At 49.0% G+C, this 16597-nt stretch overlaps 1 protein-coding gene across 1 annotated transcript; it reads left to right on the top strand.

Moving 5' to 3' along the window:
• The first annotated feature begins 789 nt into the window (after window positions 1-789).
• TARM1 (T cell-interacting, activating receptor on myeloid cells 1) lies at window positions 790-14492 on the top strand. The gene is given in 6 exon segments (XM_005590275.5): window positions 790-920; window positions 8767-8802; window positions 9314-9604; window positions 10183-10479; window positions 14186-14322; window positions 14324-14492. Coding segments are annotated over 6 exon segments (819 nt in total). The 5' UTR covers window positions 790-886; the 3' UTR covers window positions 14348-14492.
• The last annotated feature ends 2105 nt before the right edge of the window (window positions 14493-16597 follow it).

The raw sequence follows: 16597 nt of genomic DNA, 5'->3' as shown, positions 1-16597 counted from the left end.
TCTACTAAAAAAAAAAAATACAAAAATGAACTGGCTTAAAGTATAATAATAATAATAATGATAATAAATTAACTGGGCATGTTGGAGGGCACCTGTAATCCCAGCTACTCGGGAGGCTGAGGCAGGAGAATTACTTGAACCTGGTGGGTAGAGGTTGCAGCGAGCTGAGATTATGCCACTTCACTCCAGCCTGGGCAAAAGAGTGGAACTCCATCTCAAAAAAAAAAAAAAAAAAAAAAAAAAGTGGTGATGAAGGCCTGGTGCGGTGGCTCACACCTGTAATCCCAGCAGTTGGGGAGGCCGAGGCAAGTGGATCACTTGAGGCCAGGAGTTAGAGACCAGCCTGGCCAACTTGGTGAAACCTCATCTTAACTAAAAATACAAACAGCCGGGTGTAGTGGCATGAGCCTGTAATCCCAGCTCCTTGGGAGGCTGAGGCAGGAGAATCACTTGAACACAGGAGGCTGAAGTTGCAATGAACCGAGATTGCGCCACTGGACTCCAGTCCAGGTGACAGAATCAGATTCCATCTCAAAAAAAAAAAAAAAAAAAGAGTGAAGTGCTTTCATCTCTTCAATACGAACCCTTCAGGGCCAAGTCTGAAGCATTTTCGGGGTTACCTGTTTGATGCCTGAAATCTGCCTGAGACAGAGGAGCATTTCCTGTGAGTCAAATACTCAAACGCTGGTGTGTGTAAGGAGCATGTTGCAATCAGCAACGCCAACACGTTTCCTGAATGTGGATATGGGAGGGGAACTGAAAGGCTAGGGCAAGGCTGTTACTGCTTCCACTCCGGGGTGGGAGAGAGGCAGAGACGACTCCAGCTCTTCTCCCATCTGCGGACTGCAGAACCCAAGACGGACCCTGGGAGGGCTGAGAAGTCATCATGATCTCTAAGCTGCTTTCCCTCCTCTGTTTCAGTAAGTCTCACAGGGCTATCCACTGGGAATGCAGAATATCATGGAACTGGTGGGATAGTTGGGCTGGGGATGGAAAAAATAACATCAACTTTGGCTTACTGAGAACACGGGAGGAGTGAGACGTCCTGCTGAGTGCACTGCAGACACTCCCTGGAAACAAGCGCTCTGCAAGCTTCAACTCCTCTGGTTTCAACTTCGTGAGTTTTGCTGAATGCCTCCACCACCTGGCTTCATTGGCTTACCCCTTTTCTCAGGATAAACTCTGACTTTTTGTGTGTAAGTAAAAGTATTCAGAATAGAAACCTTATCTTTTTTTTTTTTTTTTTTTGAGGCAGGGTTTCACTCTTCTTGCCCAGGTTGGAGTGCAATGGCGTGATCTCAACTCACTGCAACCCCCGCCTCCCGGGTTCAAGAGATTCTCCTGCTTCAGCCTCCTGAGTAACTGGATTAAAGGGGTGCGCCACCATGCCTGGTTAATTTTTGTATTTTTAGTAGAGATGGGGTTTCACCATGTTGGCCAGTCTGGTCTCGAACTCCTGACCTCAGGTGATCTGCCAGCCTCAGCCTCCCAAAGTACTGGGATTACAGGCGTGAGCCACTGTGCCTGGCCCAGAAACCCTAACACCATAAATAAAAATTTAGTGCCAAATAGATAACTATAAAGTAAATTGAGGTTATTGTGTAACCATCACCACTATCTATACTAAAACCTTTTTCTTTTCTTTCTTTCTTTCTTTCTTTCTTTCTTTCTTTCTTTCTTTCTTTCTTTCTTTCTTTCTTTCTTTCTTTCTCTTTCTTTCTTTCTTTTTCTTTCTTTTTTTCTTTCTTTTTCTTTCTCTCTCTCTTTCTCCTTCCTTCCTTTCTCTCTCTTTCTCTTTTTCTCTTTCTTTCTTTTCTCTCTCTCTCTCTCCTTCCTTCCTTTCTTCCTTCCCTTTCCTTTTCTTGAGACAAGGTCTCACTCTGTCACCCAGGCTGGAATGCAGTGGCATGACCACAGCTCACTGCAGCCTTCACTCCCCCGGGCTCAGGCAATCCTCTGCCTCAGTCCCTGCTAAGTAGGTGGGGTTATAAGCACATGCTACCATGCCTGGCTAAGTTTGGTATTTTTTTCTTTGTAGAGACAGGGTCTTGCTATGTTGCCCAGGCTAGACTCAAACTCCTGGGCTTAAGTGATCCACCTGCCTCTGCCTCTCAAAGTGCTGGGATTACAGGTCCCCCATGCCCCACCAAAACATTTTTTTTCACCCACTATTAGTTACAATTGTCCAGAGAGACAGAACCAATACAACATGCATCTCTGTATACATATGTGATAGATACAGATATATAAATGCAGATATAGATCTAGATCTGAAATGAAACTTGTTCTAAGGAATTGGCTCACACAGTTACAGAGGTTGAAAACCCAGATTCTGCCGTCTGTAAGCAGGAGACCCAGGAAAGCCAGTGGTTATAAATTCCACTTCAAGGGCAGAAGACCAATATGTCAGCTCAGACAATTAGGCAGAGATAGACAATTCAACCTTCTTCTATCTTTAAAAAAACATTTTTTTTTTTTCGAGACAGGATCTTGCTCTGTCGCCCAGGCTGGGAGTGCAGTGGCGTGATCTCGGCTCACTGCAGCGTCCACCTTCCTGGCTCAAGCAGTTGTCCCACCTCAGCCTCCTAAATAGCTGGGGCTACAGGTGTGCACCACTACACCCAGCTAATGTAAACTTTTTTGTAAACAAACAAAATGATACGGAGTTTCACTCTTGTTACCCAGACTGGAGTGCAATGGCGTGATCTCGGCTCACTGCAGCCTCCACCTCCCGAGTTCAAGCGATTCTCCTGCCTCAGCCTCCTGGGTAGCTGGGATTACAGGTGCCCACCACACACCTGGCTGATGTTTTGTACTTTTTAGTAGAGACCCGGCCATCATGTTGGCCAGGCTGGTCTCGGGCTTCCAACCTCAGGTGATCTGCCTGCCTCGGCCTCCCAAAGTGCTGGGATTACAGGCGAGAGCCACACTGCTCTGTGCAATTTTTAAATTTTTTTTATAGAGATGGGATCTCATTATGTTACTCAGACTGGTCTCCAAATCCTGGCCTCAAGCAACCCTTCTGCCTTGGCCTCCCAAAGTGCTGGGATTACAGGCGTGAGCCACAGTGCCCCGTGCAATTTTAAAATTTTGTGTAGAGATGGGATCTCATTATGTTACTCAGACTGGTCTCCAAATCCTGGCCTCAAGCAACCCTTCTGCCTTGGCCTCCCAAAGTGCTGGGATTACAGGCGTGAGCCACAGTGCCCCGTGCAATTTTAAAATTTTGTGTAGAGATGGGATCTCATTATGTTACTCAGACTGGTCTCCAAATCCTGGCCTCAAGCAACCCTTCTGCCTTGGCCTCCCAAAGTGCTGGGATTACAGGCATGAGCCACCATGCTAGCACTTCCACCTTTTTCTCCCATCCTGGCCCTCAGCAGAACGCCCACCTCCATTAGGAAGGCAACCTGCCCGACTCAGCGTTAGATCCAAATGCTGATCTCCCTAAAATCACCCTCACAGACACACCAGAAATAATGTTTCACCAGATATCCCGGCATCCTGTGGCCCGGTCTAGCTGGTAAGTAAAATTAACAATCACCATTCCTGACATGAACTCTGTGCCCTGTAACCAATAATGCCGCTGTCCTCCCAGCCCCTGTTTACCTCCATTCTCATTTCTTTCTTTCTTTCTTTCTTTTTTTTTTTTCCCGAGATGGAGTCTTGGTTTGTCACCCAGGCTGGAGTAGAGTGGCCTAATCTCAGCTCACTGCGAGCTCTGCCTCCTGGGTTCAAGCAATTCTCCTACCTCAGCCTCCCGAGTAGCTGGGATCACTAGCACTTACCACCACGCCTGGCTAAGTTTTTTTTTTTAAGTAGAGACAGGGTTTCACCATGTTGGCCAGGCTGGTCTCAAACTCCTGACCTTGTGATCTGCCTGCCTCGGCCTCCCAAAGTGCTGGGATTACAGGCGTGAGCCATCGTGTCCAGCCCATTCTAATTTTTATCTCTATGAATTTGCTTATTCTAGGATGTATGAGTGGAATCATATAATACTTGTTCTTTTGTGCCTGGCTTATTTTACTCAGCATAATATCCTTGAGTTACATCTATATTGTAGGATATGTCAGATTTCCTTTCTTTTTTATGGCTAAAATCCCATTGTAAGCCGGGCACAGTGTCTCACACCTGTAATCCCAGCACATTGAGAGGCTGAGGCAGGCAGATCGCCTGAGCCCGGGAGCTCGAGACTAGTCTGGGAAACATGGCAAAACTCTGTCTCTACAAAAAATACAAAAATGAGACTGGGCACGGTGACTCATGCCTGTAATCCCAGCACTTTTTGCAATGACCTGATGTAAGGAGTTTGAGACCAGCCTGTAGGGTGAAACCCCATCTCTACTAAAAATACAAAAATTAGCCAGGCGTGGTGGCGGGCGCCTGTAATCCCAGCTACTTGGAAGGCTGAGGCAGGAGAATCGCTTGAATGTGGGAGGCAGAGGTTGCAGTGAGCCGAGATCGTGCCATTGCTCTCCAGCCTGGGCAACAAGAGCGAAACTCCATCTCTAAATAAATAAATATTAAAAACAAACAAACAAAAAAATGAGCTGGGCATGGTGGTGTGCACCTGTCGTCCCAGCTAATCAGGAGGCCGAGGTGGAAGGATCACTTGAGCCCAGGGAGTTGAGGCTGGAGTGAACTAGGATCACATCATTGCACTCCAGCCTGGGCAGCAGAGTGAAACCCTGTCTCAAAAATAAAAAGAAAGAAAGAAAAGAAAAAAAGAAAAGGCCAGGCGCGGTGGCTCACAGCTGTAATCCCAGCACTTTGGGAGGCCGAGGTGGGCTGATCACCTGAGGTGGGGAGTTCGAGACCAGCCTGACCAACATGGTGAAACCCTGTCTCGGCCGGGCGCGGTGGCTCAAGCCTGTAATCCCAGCACTTTGGGAGGCCGAGACGGGTGGATCACTAGGTCAGGAGATCGAGACCATCCTGGCTAACACGGTGAAACCCCGTCTCTACTAAAAAATACAAAAAACTAGCCGGGCGAGGTGGCGGGCGCCGGTAGTCCCAGCTACTCAGGAGGCTGAGACAGGAGAATGGCCCGAACCCGGGAGGCGGAGCTTGCAGTGAGCTGAGATCCGGCCACTACACTCCAGCCTGGGCGACAGAGTGAGACTCCGTCTCAAAAAAAAAAAAAAAAAAAAAGAAACCCTGTCTCTACTAAAAAATACAAAATTAGGCCGCGTGCGGTGGCTCACGCCTGTAATCGAGACCATCCTGGCAAAAACGGTGAAACCCCGTGTCTACTAAAAACACACAAAAAAATTAGCCAGGTGTGGTGGTGGGCGCCTGTAGTCCCAGTTTCTAGGGAGGCTGGGGCAGGAGAATGGTGTGAACCCAGAAGGCGGTGGAGTTTGCAGTGAGCGGAGATCATGCCACTGCACTCCAGCCTGGGTGAGAGAGCAAGACTCTGTCTCAAAAAAAAACAAAAAAACAAAAAAAACAAAAAAACCCACAAAATTAGCTGGCTGTGTTGGCGCATGCCTGTAATCCCAGCTACTCAGGAGGCTGAGGCAGGAGAATCACTTGAACCCGCGAGGCGGAGGTTGCAGTGAGCCAAGATCGCGCCATTGCACTCCAGCCTGGACAACAAGAGCGAAACTCTGTCTCAGAAAAAAAAAAAAGAAAAGAAAAAATCCCGTTGAATATATGGAGCACACTATGTTTATCCATCATGCCATGGATGGACACTTATGTTTGAACCTTTTGAGTGTTCACAATTTCCTTTTGCAAAACTTGAAATGTCAGTTTATGCATTGGCTCATGGATGCAATAGTAGCACAAACGCCTGGTAACTTCCCCTTCTTCCTACTGAGACATAAAACTGTTCATACAGGGGAAAAAGAGGAAATCTCTCAGAGACACAGGCCTAACTAACTTTCTTTGAGTTAGAGCAATGTCATTATTATGATAATGTTCATAAACAGGCTTGATATTATGTTTTTTCTCTTCTTTTTTTTTTTTTCTTTCTGAGACTGAGTCTCGCTGTGTTGCCAGGCTAGAGTGCACTGGCATGATCTTGGCTCACTGCAACCTCTGCCTCCCAGGTTCAAGTGATTCTCTGCTTCAGCCTCCCGAGTAGCTGGAACTACAGGCGCCCGGCACCACACCTGGCTAATTTTCGTATTTTTAGTAGAGACAGGGTTTCACCCTGTTGGCCAGGCTTGTCTTGAATTCCTGACCTTGTGATCCACCTGCCTCGGCCTCCCAGAGTGCTGGGATTATAGGTGTGAGCCACTGCACCCCAGGTTTCTTTTCTTTTTGAGCCAGAGTCTTGTTCTGTCGCCCAGGCTGGAGTGCAGTGACGTGATCATAGATCACTGCAACCTTCACCTCCTGGGCTCAAGCAATCCTCTCACCTCAGCCTCCCAGGTAGTGGGGATTACAGGTGTGCTTCACCACGCCTGGCTAATTTTTTGTATTTTTTGTAGAGATGGGGTTTCACCATATTGGCCAGGCTAATCTCAAACTTCTGACCTCAGGAGCCGCTCGCCTGGGCCTCCCAAAGTGCTGGGATTACAGGTGTGAGCCACTGCGCCTAGCCTAGAAGTGCATTCTTTTTTAGGGCTGAATAGTACTCCATTGTGTATATGTGCCACTTTCTCTTCATCCATTCTTCTATTGATGGACCCGTAGGTTGCTTCCAAATCCTGGCTGTTGTGAACAGGGCCGCAATACACAGGAAGTGCACAGATCTCATCCATATACTGACTTCCTTTGTTTTGGGTGTACACCCAGTGGTGGGATTGCTGGATTATTAAGACAATTGATTTTTTTTTTTTTTTAGACAGAGTCTACCTCTGTCACCAAGGCTGGAGTGCAATGGCGTGATCTCGGCTCACTGCAACCTCCACCTCCAGGGTTCAAGCGATTCTCCTGCCTCAGCCTCCTGAGTAGCTGGGATTACAGGCGTGCACCACCACACCCAGCTAATTTCTGTATTTTTGGTGGAGATGGGGTTTCACCTTGTTGGTCAGGCTGCTCTCAAACTCCTGACCTCAGGTGATCCACCCCCGCCTCAGCCTCCCAAAGTGCTGGGATTACAGGCATGAGCCACCGTGCCCAGCGCCAGTTGACTTTGAATATCTGTGTTGTAGCCTTGAGAAATGTTTGCCTGGGCTCACTCAGAGCAGTGGTCCTCCACCTTGGCCGCATTCTCGTATTAGAACTCTGAAAAGGAATGACACCGGAGCCCCGTGGCAAGCCATTCTGACTCAGTGCTTCAGTGCTTGGCTCTGTGAACTGAACTTTTACCAGCTCTCCAGGGGAGCCCAGGGCATAGCCAAGATTAAGAACAACTGAGTTCAGGCTGGGTGTCCTGGCTCACGCCTATAATCCTAGAACTTTGGGAGGCCGAGGTGGGTGGGTCACCTGAAGTCAGGAGTTTTTTTGTTTTTTTTTTTGAGATGAAGTCCTACTCTGTCACTCAGGCTGGAGTGCAGTGGCACAATCTCGGCTCACTGCAGCCTCTGCCTCCTGGGTTCAAGCGATTCTCCTGCCTCAGCCTCCCGAGTAGCTGGGATCACAGGTTTGTGCCACCACACCTGGCTAATGTTTTGTATTTTTAGTAGAGATGGTGTTTCACCATGTTGGCCAGGCTGGTCTCGAACTCCTGACCTGGGGTGACCCGCCCATCTGGGCCTCCCAAAGTGCTGGGATTACAGGCGTGAGCCACCGCGCCTGGCATGGTCAAGAGTTCTTAACCAGCCTGGCCCTGTCTCTATAAAAAAAAAAAAAAATTACAAAGGAAGAAGAATAAAGGCAGCTGTATGTGGAACAGGGATGAATGCATGCTTTCTCCTCTCTGGAATGACCATTTGGATGTTTTGAAGCTTGTTACAGGACACCAAACAATAAATTTTGTCCTGTTTGGAGTCATGAAGGGATGAAAAGAGATCATGAGCCTGGGCAACATAGGGAGACTCTGTCTCTGCAAAAGACTAAAAAATCAGCCAGGTGTGGTGGCGCACACCTGTGATTCCAGCTACTCGGGAGGCTGAGGTGGGAGGATCACTTGAGCCCAGGAGGCTACAGTGAGCCATGATGGAGCCACTGTACTCCAACCTGGGCAACAGAGAGAGACCCTGTCTCAAAACACAATAATAAAATAAAAAATTAAAAAATAAAAAGAAGAGGCCAGGTGCAAGGCTCATGCCTGTAGTCCCGGCACTTTGGGAGGCTGAGGTGGGCGGATCACCTGAGGTCAGGAGTTTGAGACCAGTCTGGGCTAACATGGTGAAACCCCATCTCTACTAATAACACAAAACTCAGCCGGGTGTGGTGACACATGCCTGTGATCCCAGCTGTTTGGGAAGCTGAGGCAGGAGAATCACTTGAACCGGAGAGGCGGAGGTTGCAGTGAGCCGAGATTGCGTCACTCTACTCCAGCCTGGACAACAGAGCGAGACTCTATCTCGGGGAAAAAAAAAAAAGTAAGTAAGAAATGGTAAGAATGAGTACCGTATTGAAACAGAAGATGAGAATAGAAGGATGTGTGGATTATGTGGAACCAGGAAAGGCCTGGAACAGGGGGAGGTGAGAGCCGCACAGGACAGTCAAGGAGAATCTCTGGGAAACGACGGGGGAGCTGGAAGTCAAGCGGAAGCCACAGTCCAGTGTGGGGAGAATGAAAACTCCTGAGCGCATGACCTCCAAGGGTCTGCACTCAGCAGGAGACTCTGGGGCCTGTCTCCAGGGGTCAGGGTAGGGGTGGTGTGGCTCTAGGCAGGGGCTTCTGTCTCACAGAGGATTGCCTTTCAGGATTGTGCATGGGCCAAGGAGACACAAGGGGAGATGGTGAGTGTTTCTTCAATCACACCCTCCTTGGCCCGTTGTCCCAAATTCCCTCCCGTTCCCTTCCCCTTCTTTTTTTTTTTTTTTTTTTTTTGACGGAGTCTCACTCTTTCGCCAGGCTGGAGTGTGGTGGTGCGATCTCAGCTTACAGCAAGCTCCGCCTCCCGGGTTCACGCCATTCTCCTGCCTCAGCCTCCCGAGTAGCTGGGACTACAGGCGCCCGCCACCGCGCCCGGCTAATTTTTGTATTTGTAGTAGATACAGAGTTTCACCATGTTGGCCAGGATGGTCTCGATCTTACGACCTCGTGATCTTCCCGCCTCGGCCTCCCAAAGTGTTGGGATTACAGGCGTGAGCCACCGCGCCTGGCCCGTTTCCCTTCTTAAAATAGGCTTCCTGGTTGGGCGCAGGAAATAATAATAATAATAACTAATAATAATAATAAAGTTTAAAAAGGGCTTTCTGAGAGCAGGGAAGGGCGTCAGGCCCAGCACTGGGCTGTGCTTCCTTCCAGGGTCACTGCCCAAGCCGTCCCTCAGTGCCTGGCCCAGCTCGGTGGTCCCTGCCAACAGCAATGTGACGCTGCGATGCTGGACGCCTACGAGAGGCGTGAGCTTTGTTCTCAGGAAGGGAGGAATTATTCTGGAGTCTCCGAAGCCCCTTGATTCGACAGAGGGCCCGGCCAAATTTCACCTCAATAATCTAAAAATCAGAAATGCTGGAGAGTACACCTGCGAATACTACAGAAAAGCGTTCCCCCACATCCCTTCACAGCGCAGTGACGTCCTTCTGCTGTTGGTGACAGGTGTGGATAGGGTGCCTGCCGATGACATACGGGGGGCAGGGGATGAGGGAGGAAGCAGAGGGCAGAGGGAGAAAAGGGGTCCCACCTCCAGGGTGGCTGGGGGTGGTGGGAGAGGGAGAGAGACAGGAATGAAATTGCATACCTTGGTTTTATACTCTGCCACCCAGGCCGGAGTGCAGTGGTGCCATCTTGACTCACTGCCACCTCCGCCTCCTGGGCTCAACTGATTCTCCTGCCTCAGCCTCCTGAGTAGCTGGGATTACAGGTGTGTGCCACCATGCCCGGCTAATTTTTGTATTTTTAGTAGAGACAGGGTTTCACCATGTTGGCCAGGCTGGTCTCAAACTCCCGACCTCAGTGCTGGGATTACAGGTGTGAGCCACCACGCCCGGCCTTATACAGGTCTTGCAGGAGGGAGAATCTCTGTCCTGGGGTCGGAGTAGAAAGTGGAGGAAGGTGGAAGAGATCAGAAGTCTCTGATTTCCCACACTCCATGAGAGCCTCCGGCCAGGAGAACAGGGGCGAGTAGGGGATTCCAGACTTCTCCCCAGGACCTCAGAGCCTGACTTCTCTTACAGGACATTTATCTAAACCTTTCCTCCAAACCCACCAAAGGGGTACGGTGACCGCAGGTGGAAGGGTGACTCTGCAGTGCCGGCAGCCAGACCAACTGTTTCTGCCTATCATGTTTGCTCTACTGAAGGCAGGGACGTCATCTGCCATCCAGCTGCGGAGTCCAGCGGGGAAGGAGACGGACTTCTCCCTGGAGGACGTGACAGCCGGCGACGCTGGGAACTACAGCTGCGTGTACTACCAGGCAAAGTCTCCCTTCTGGGCCTCAGAACGCAGTGATTGGCTTGAGATATTGGTGACAGGTAAGGATGTGTATGATTTTGAAGAACTGTGTGTGTTGTTTTTAATCAGAGGTTGTTTTGTTCTTCTGTGAATCTCATTTCCTCATTACTCGCAATATCATCGCTCTTAAAAAAATCTTCCCTTTCTGGCCCGGCGCGGTGGCTCACGCCTGTAATCCCGGTGCTTTGGGAGGCCGAGGCAGGCGGATCACCTGAGGTCAAGAATTCGAGACGAGCCTGGCCAACATGGTGAAACCCCGTCTCTACTAAAAATAAAAAATTAGCCAGGTATGGCGGGATGAACCTGTGGGCCCAGCTCCTTGGGAGGCTGAGGCAGGAGAATTGCTTGAACATGGGAGGCGGAGGTTGCAGTGAGCCAAGATCGTGCCACTGCACTCCAACCTGGGTGATAAAGTGACGCTCTGTCTCAAAAAAAAAAAAAAAACAAACTTCCCTTTTACAATTTCTACTCCTTTGCCTTTTTTTTTTTTTTTTTTTTGAAATGGCGTCTCACTCTGTTGCCAGGATGGAGTGCAATGGTGCGATCTCGACTCACTGCCACCTCCACCTCCTGGTTCAAGTGATTCTCTTACCTCAACCTCCCGAGTAGCTAGGATTACAGGCCTGCACGACCCATCTGGCTTATTTTTCTATTTTTAGTAGAGATGAATGTTTTGCCATGTTGACCAGGCTGGTCTTGAACTCCTGACATCATGATCTACCCACCTCGGCCTCCCAAAGTGCTGGGATTACAGGCGTGAGCCACCGTGCCCGGCCCTCCTTTGCCTTTTTGTTGTACTACATCCTTGGATAATTTCTAGGCTGTTTTTGAAAATTATGAATCCACCAGCACCAGATTCCTTCTACCATTCTTTGCATCTCTTAGCGTTTTGGTTTTTTGCTTTGTTTCATTTTGTTTTTGAGACAGAGTCTCGCTCTGTTGCCCAGGCTGGAGTGCAGTGGTGCGATCTCAGCTCACTGCAACCTCTGCCTCCCGAGTTTAAGCAATTCTCCTGCCTCAGCCTCCTGAGTAGCTGGGATTACCATGCCCAGCTAATTTTTGTATTTTTAGTAGAGATGGGGTTCTCACCACGTTGACCAGGCTGGTCTCGAACCCCTGGCCTCAGGTGATTCGCTCACCTTGGCCTCCCAAAGTGCTGGGATTGCAGGTGTGAACCACTGTGCCTGGCGTGTTTTTCTTTTTTCTTTTTTTTTTCTTGGTGTTAATGATTTCACTCTCAGTAATTCTTTCTCAGTCATGCGTGGTGGCTCAGGCCTGTAATCCCAGCACTTTGGAAGGCTGAGGCTGGAGGATTGCTTGAGCCCAGGAGTTTGAGACCAGCCTTGGCAACATAGTGAGACCCAGTTTCAAATTAAAAAAATTATCTCATCCTCAGAACATGGTGTTTGCACAGCCTCCTGCTTCTGTGCCACGGATGCGAGGTCTACCCATGTCTTTTAACGCCGACTGCTAGAATTCTTCTGAAAGTATCTTGTTTCCTGCCAGAGTTCTGCCTTACTGGGTGCTAGCACTCTGCTTCCTCAACTCTAAATTATTTTTCATCTATTGTAACTGTTGTAACGAGTTCCTTTTGCTGGCTGCCTGGATGAAGCCCATTCATCAGGACAGAGGAATTGCAAGAAGGAGTTCAACACACATTGAGTCCGGTAAGCGGGAGACCAGAGTTTTGTTTTGTTTTTGTTTTTTTTTTTTGAGATGGAGTCTCACTCTGTCGCCCAGGCTGGAGTGCAGTGGCGTGATCTCGGCTCACTGAAACCTCTGCCTCCCAGGTTCAAGCGATTCTTCTGCCTCAGCCTCCCGAGTAGCTGGGACTACATGCGCGCCACCATGCCCAGCTAATTTTTATGTTTTTAGTAGAGATGGGGTTTTACCATATTGGCCAGGCTGGTCTCCGACTCCTGACCTCGTGATCTGCCCTCCTCGGCCTCCCAAAGTGCTGGGATTACAGGTGTGAGCCACCGCACCTGGCCAATCAGAGTTTTATTATTACTCAAATCAGCCTCCCTGAAAATCTGCAGGCTAGGGTTTTGTTTGTTTTTCTTTGAGATGGAGTCTCATTCTATCACCTGAGCTGGAGTGTAGTGGCACAATCTGGGCTCACTGCAGCCTCCAACTCCCAACCCCAGGCCCGGGTCAAGTGATTCTCCTGCCTCAGCCTCCGGAGTAGCTGGGATTACAGGCACCCGCCACCACACCTGGCTACGTATTTTGTATTTTTAGTAGACATGGGGTTTTGCTATGTTACCCAGGCTGCTCTCGAACTCCTGGCCTCAAGCAATCCTCCCACTTCAGCCTCCCACAGTGCTGGGATTACAGGTGTGAGCCACTGTGCCCGGCCTCAACTCAAACTTTCTCAAGTGCTCTGCCTGCACAGCAGTGTGTGCTGCAAGGATGCTGATCCAGCCATGGAATTCGGGGCTCTGTGGAGCTCCTTCTGTCTCATGTGCTGCCCCCAAGACTATTCCTTAATATAAGGATGGGGAAGGAGAAAAGGCAATGTGGGAAGGTGGAAATGGGATAAAGAGCAAATAAACGAAGGAAGAGAGCTAAGGTGGAGTGAATGTCAAGGAAGGAAGATAAAGGAACTCCCACTACAACTCATTAGGATTCCATGTTTTGGCCAGGTGCGGTGGCTCATGCCTGTCATCCCAGCACTTTGGGAGGCCAAGGCCGGCGAATCACTTAAGGCCAGGAGTTCGAAATCAGTTTGGCCAACATGAAGAAAACCCATCTCTACTAAAAATACCAAAATTAGCCAGGCGTGGTGACAGGTGCCTGTAATCCCAGCTATTCAGGAGGCTGAGGCAGGAGAATTGCTTGAACCCGGGAGGTGGAGGTTGCAGTAAGCCAAGATTGTGCCACTGCACTCCAGCCTGAGCAACAGAGCGAGACTTGGTCTCAAAAACAACAACAACAAAGATTCCATCTTTTGTTTTCAGGGATTAAAATTTTAAAGAGTTCAATTATGGCTGGGCATGGTGGCTCATGCACTTTGGGAGGCCAGGGTGGGCAGATCACCTGAGGTCAGGAGTTCAAGACCAGCCCAACCAACATGGAGAAACCCCCCTCTCTACTAAAAATACAGAAATTAGTCGGGCATGGTGGCTCATGCCTGTAATCCCAGCTACTCGGGAGGTTGAGGCAGGAGAATCGCTTGAACCCGGGAGGCAGAGGTTGCAGTGAGCTGAGATTGTGCCACCGCACTCTAGTCTGGGCAACAAGAGCAAAACTCCATCTCAAGAAAAAACAAAGTTCAATTAAAACTTTAAAGTACAGTGGACGACTGGCTAGAAAACATTAAGTGGGTGGCCGGGTATGGTGGCTCACACCTGTAATCCCAGCACTTTGGGAGGCTGAGGCGGGCGGATCACCTGAGGTTGGGAGTTTGAGACCAGCCTGACCAACATGGCAAAACCCCGTCTCTACTAAAAATATAAAATTAGCTGGGCTTGGTGGCACATGCCTGTAATCCCAGCTACTTGGGAGGCTGAAGCAGGAGAATTGCTTGAACCCGGGAGGCGGAGGTTGCGGTGAGCCGAGATTGCACCATTGCACTCCAGCCTGGGCAACAAGAGCAAAATTCTGTCTCAAAAAAACCCCAAAACCAAAAACATTAAGTGGGTGATGACAGTCAGATTTGATGGGGCCATTTGAGAAGGAGGGATACACTCTGAGGGTCAGTGCTGATCCCCTTCTCTCTTTCAGTTCCCCCAGGTACCACGTCAAGCAACTACACCCTGGGTAACTTCATACGACTGGGTCTGGCTGCCATAATTTTGATTATCATGGGAGCTTTCCTGGTGGAGGCCTGGCACAGCCGAAAGGTGTCTCTGGGTGGATCTGTCAGAGGCCTTCAAACCAGAGTGACTCCATCTTGAACCGGGGCTGGGTAAACTGAGGCTGCTACCTGCTGGACTGCATTCCCAGGGGGTTAAGACTTTCTAAGTCACAGGATGAGACAGGTTACAACATACAGATCACAAAGACCCCGCTGATTAAAAAAAAAAAAGAGAGATGCAATAAAGAAGCCAGCCAAAACCTGCCAAAACCAAGATGGCAACAATAGTGACTTCTGGTTGTCCTCACTGCACATTATTTGCTAATTATAATGCCTTTGCATGCTAAAAGACACTCCCACCACCACCAAGGCGGCTTACAGATGCCATAGCAACTTCTAGAAGCTAAAAAAAGGGAGGAACTCTCAGTTCCAGGGAAATCCCCTGCCCTTTCCTGGAAAACTCATGAACAGTCCACCCCTTGTTTAGCATATGATCGAGAAATAACCACAAAAATAGCCGACCGACAGCCCTCTGGACTGCTCTGCCTGTGGAGCAGCCATAGTCCTTGACTTTCTTTCTTTTTTTTTTTTTTTTTTTTTGAGACGGAGTCTCGCTCTGTCACCTAGGCTGGAGTGCAGTGGCCGGATCTCGGCTCACTGCAAGCTCCGCCTCCCAGGTTCACGCCATTCTCCTGCCTCAGCCTCCCGAGTAGCTGGGACTATAGGCGCCCGCCACCTCGCCCGGCTAGTTTTTTGTATTTTTTAGTAGAGACGGGGTTTCACCGTGTTAGCCAGGATGGTCTCGATCTCCTGACCTCGTGATCCGCCCGTCTCGGCCTCCCAAAGTGCTGGGATTACAGGCGTGAGCCACTGCGCCCGGCCTTAGTCCTTGACTTTCTTAATAAACTTGCTTTCATTTCACTCCGTGGACTCGCCCTGAGTTCTTTCTTGTCTGAGATCCGAGAACCCTCTCTTGGGGTCTGGACTGGGACCCCTTTCCAATAACAGATCCAAGTTAAAACACGGAGCCCCTCTCTCTTTCATGGGCTGCTGTAGAGATAGGGAATTCTCTTCTGCTCTAGATGTATTGAGATCTAATCGACAAATAAAAATGGAATTATATTTGTGTACAACGTGATGTTTTTATATATTCCATTTTGATTTGTCAATTATACCCCCATAAACCTACAAGTGGGGAACCCTCCTACTAAGTAATTTATTGTGTGCCAAGGAAGAAATTTCACTAATTGTGATGTGATTATCACAATGTAACTAATGGACTTTTCTCTTTCAGATCCACCTTCTGGGACCTTTCCTACTAAATAATTTATTTTGCACCAAGGAAGAAATTTCACTAATTTGACATGATTATCACAATGTAGCTAATGGACCTTTCTGTTTAAGATCCACCTCTGGGAACTTTCCTACTAATGAAGTAATTAATTGTGTACCAAGGAAGAAATTTCACTAATTGTAACGTGATTATCTCAATCTAGCTTATGGACCTTTCTGTTTAGGATCCACCTTCTTAGCAAATTGTAATTACCCAGTGCAGCCTTGTGAACTGTATCCGCCCTTGCTGTGCATTCAATCCATATGGGGTTCTTTAAACATCAGACTCTACCATGGGGACTTCACACATTTCTCCACATGGGCACAAATGGTATTTTTTGTTTGTTTGTTTGTTTGTTTTGAGACAGACTCTCGCTCTGTCGCCCAGGCCAGAGTGCAGTGGCACGATCTCGGCTCATTGCAACCTCTGCCTCCTGGGTTCAAGTGATTCTCCTGCCTCAGCCTCCTGAGTAGCTGCAACTACAGGCACCTGCCACCATTCAGCCATTTTTTTGTATTTTTAGTAGAGACGGAGTTTCGCCGCATTGGCCAGGCTGGTCTCGACCTCCTGGCCTCAAGTGATCCACCTGCCTCAGCCTCCCAAAGTGCTGGGATTACAGGCATGCGCCACTGCGCCTGACCACAAATCGTGTTTAAAGTGCAATAGTTCTTCACCATGTGAGACTGTCTTGTCCATTATAGGAACACATAACTCGACATTGCTAATACTTCCTTTCCCATTGAACACCTGTTGAAGACCCAATTATTGTGAAACAAGAAAAAAAAGCCACTACTGGCCTGGCACGGTGGCTCACGCCTGTAATCCCAGCACTTTGGGAGGCCGAGGCGGGCAGATCATGAGGTCAGGAGATCGAGACCATCCTGGCTAACACGGTGAAACCCCCTCTCTACTAAAAATACAAAAAATTAGCCGGGCGTGGTGCGGGCGCCTGTAGTCCCAGCTACTCGGGAGGCTGAGGCAGGAGAATGGCGTGAACCCGGGAGGC

This window comes from Macaca fascicularis, chromosome 19 (assembly GCF_037993035.2).
Source record: "Macaca fascicularis isolate 582-1 chromosome 19, T2T-MFA8v1.1".
Classification (NCBI taxonomy): Eukaryota; Metazoa; Chordata; class Mammalia; order Primates; family Cercopithecidae; genus Macaca; species Macaca fascicularis.
Note: the sequence above shows the minus strand (reverse complement) of the source record. Positions and strands in the feature narration are given on the sequence as shown.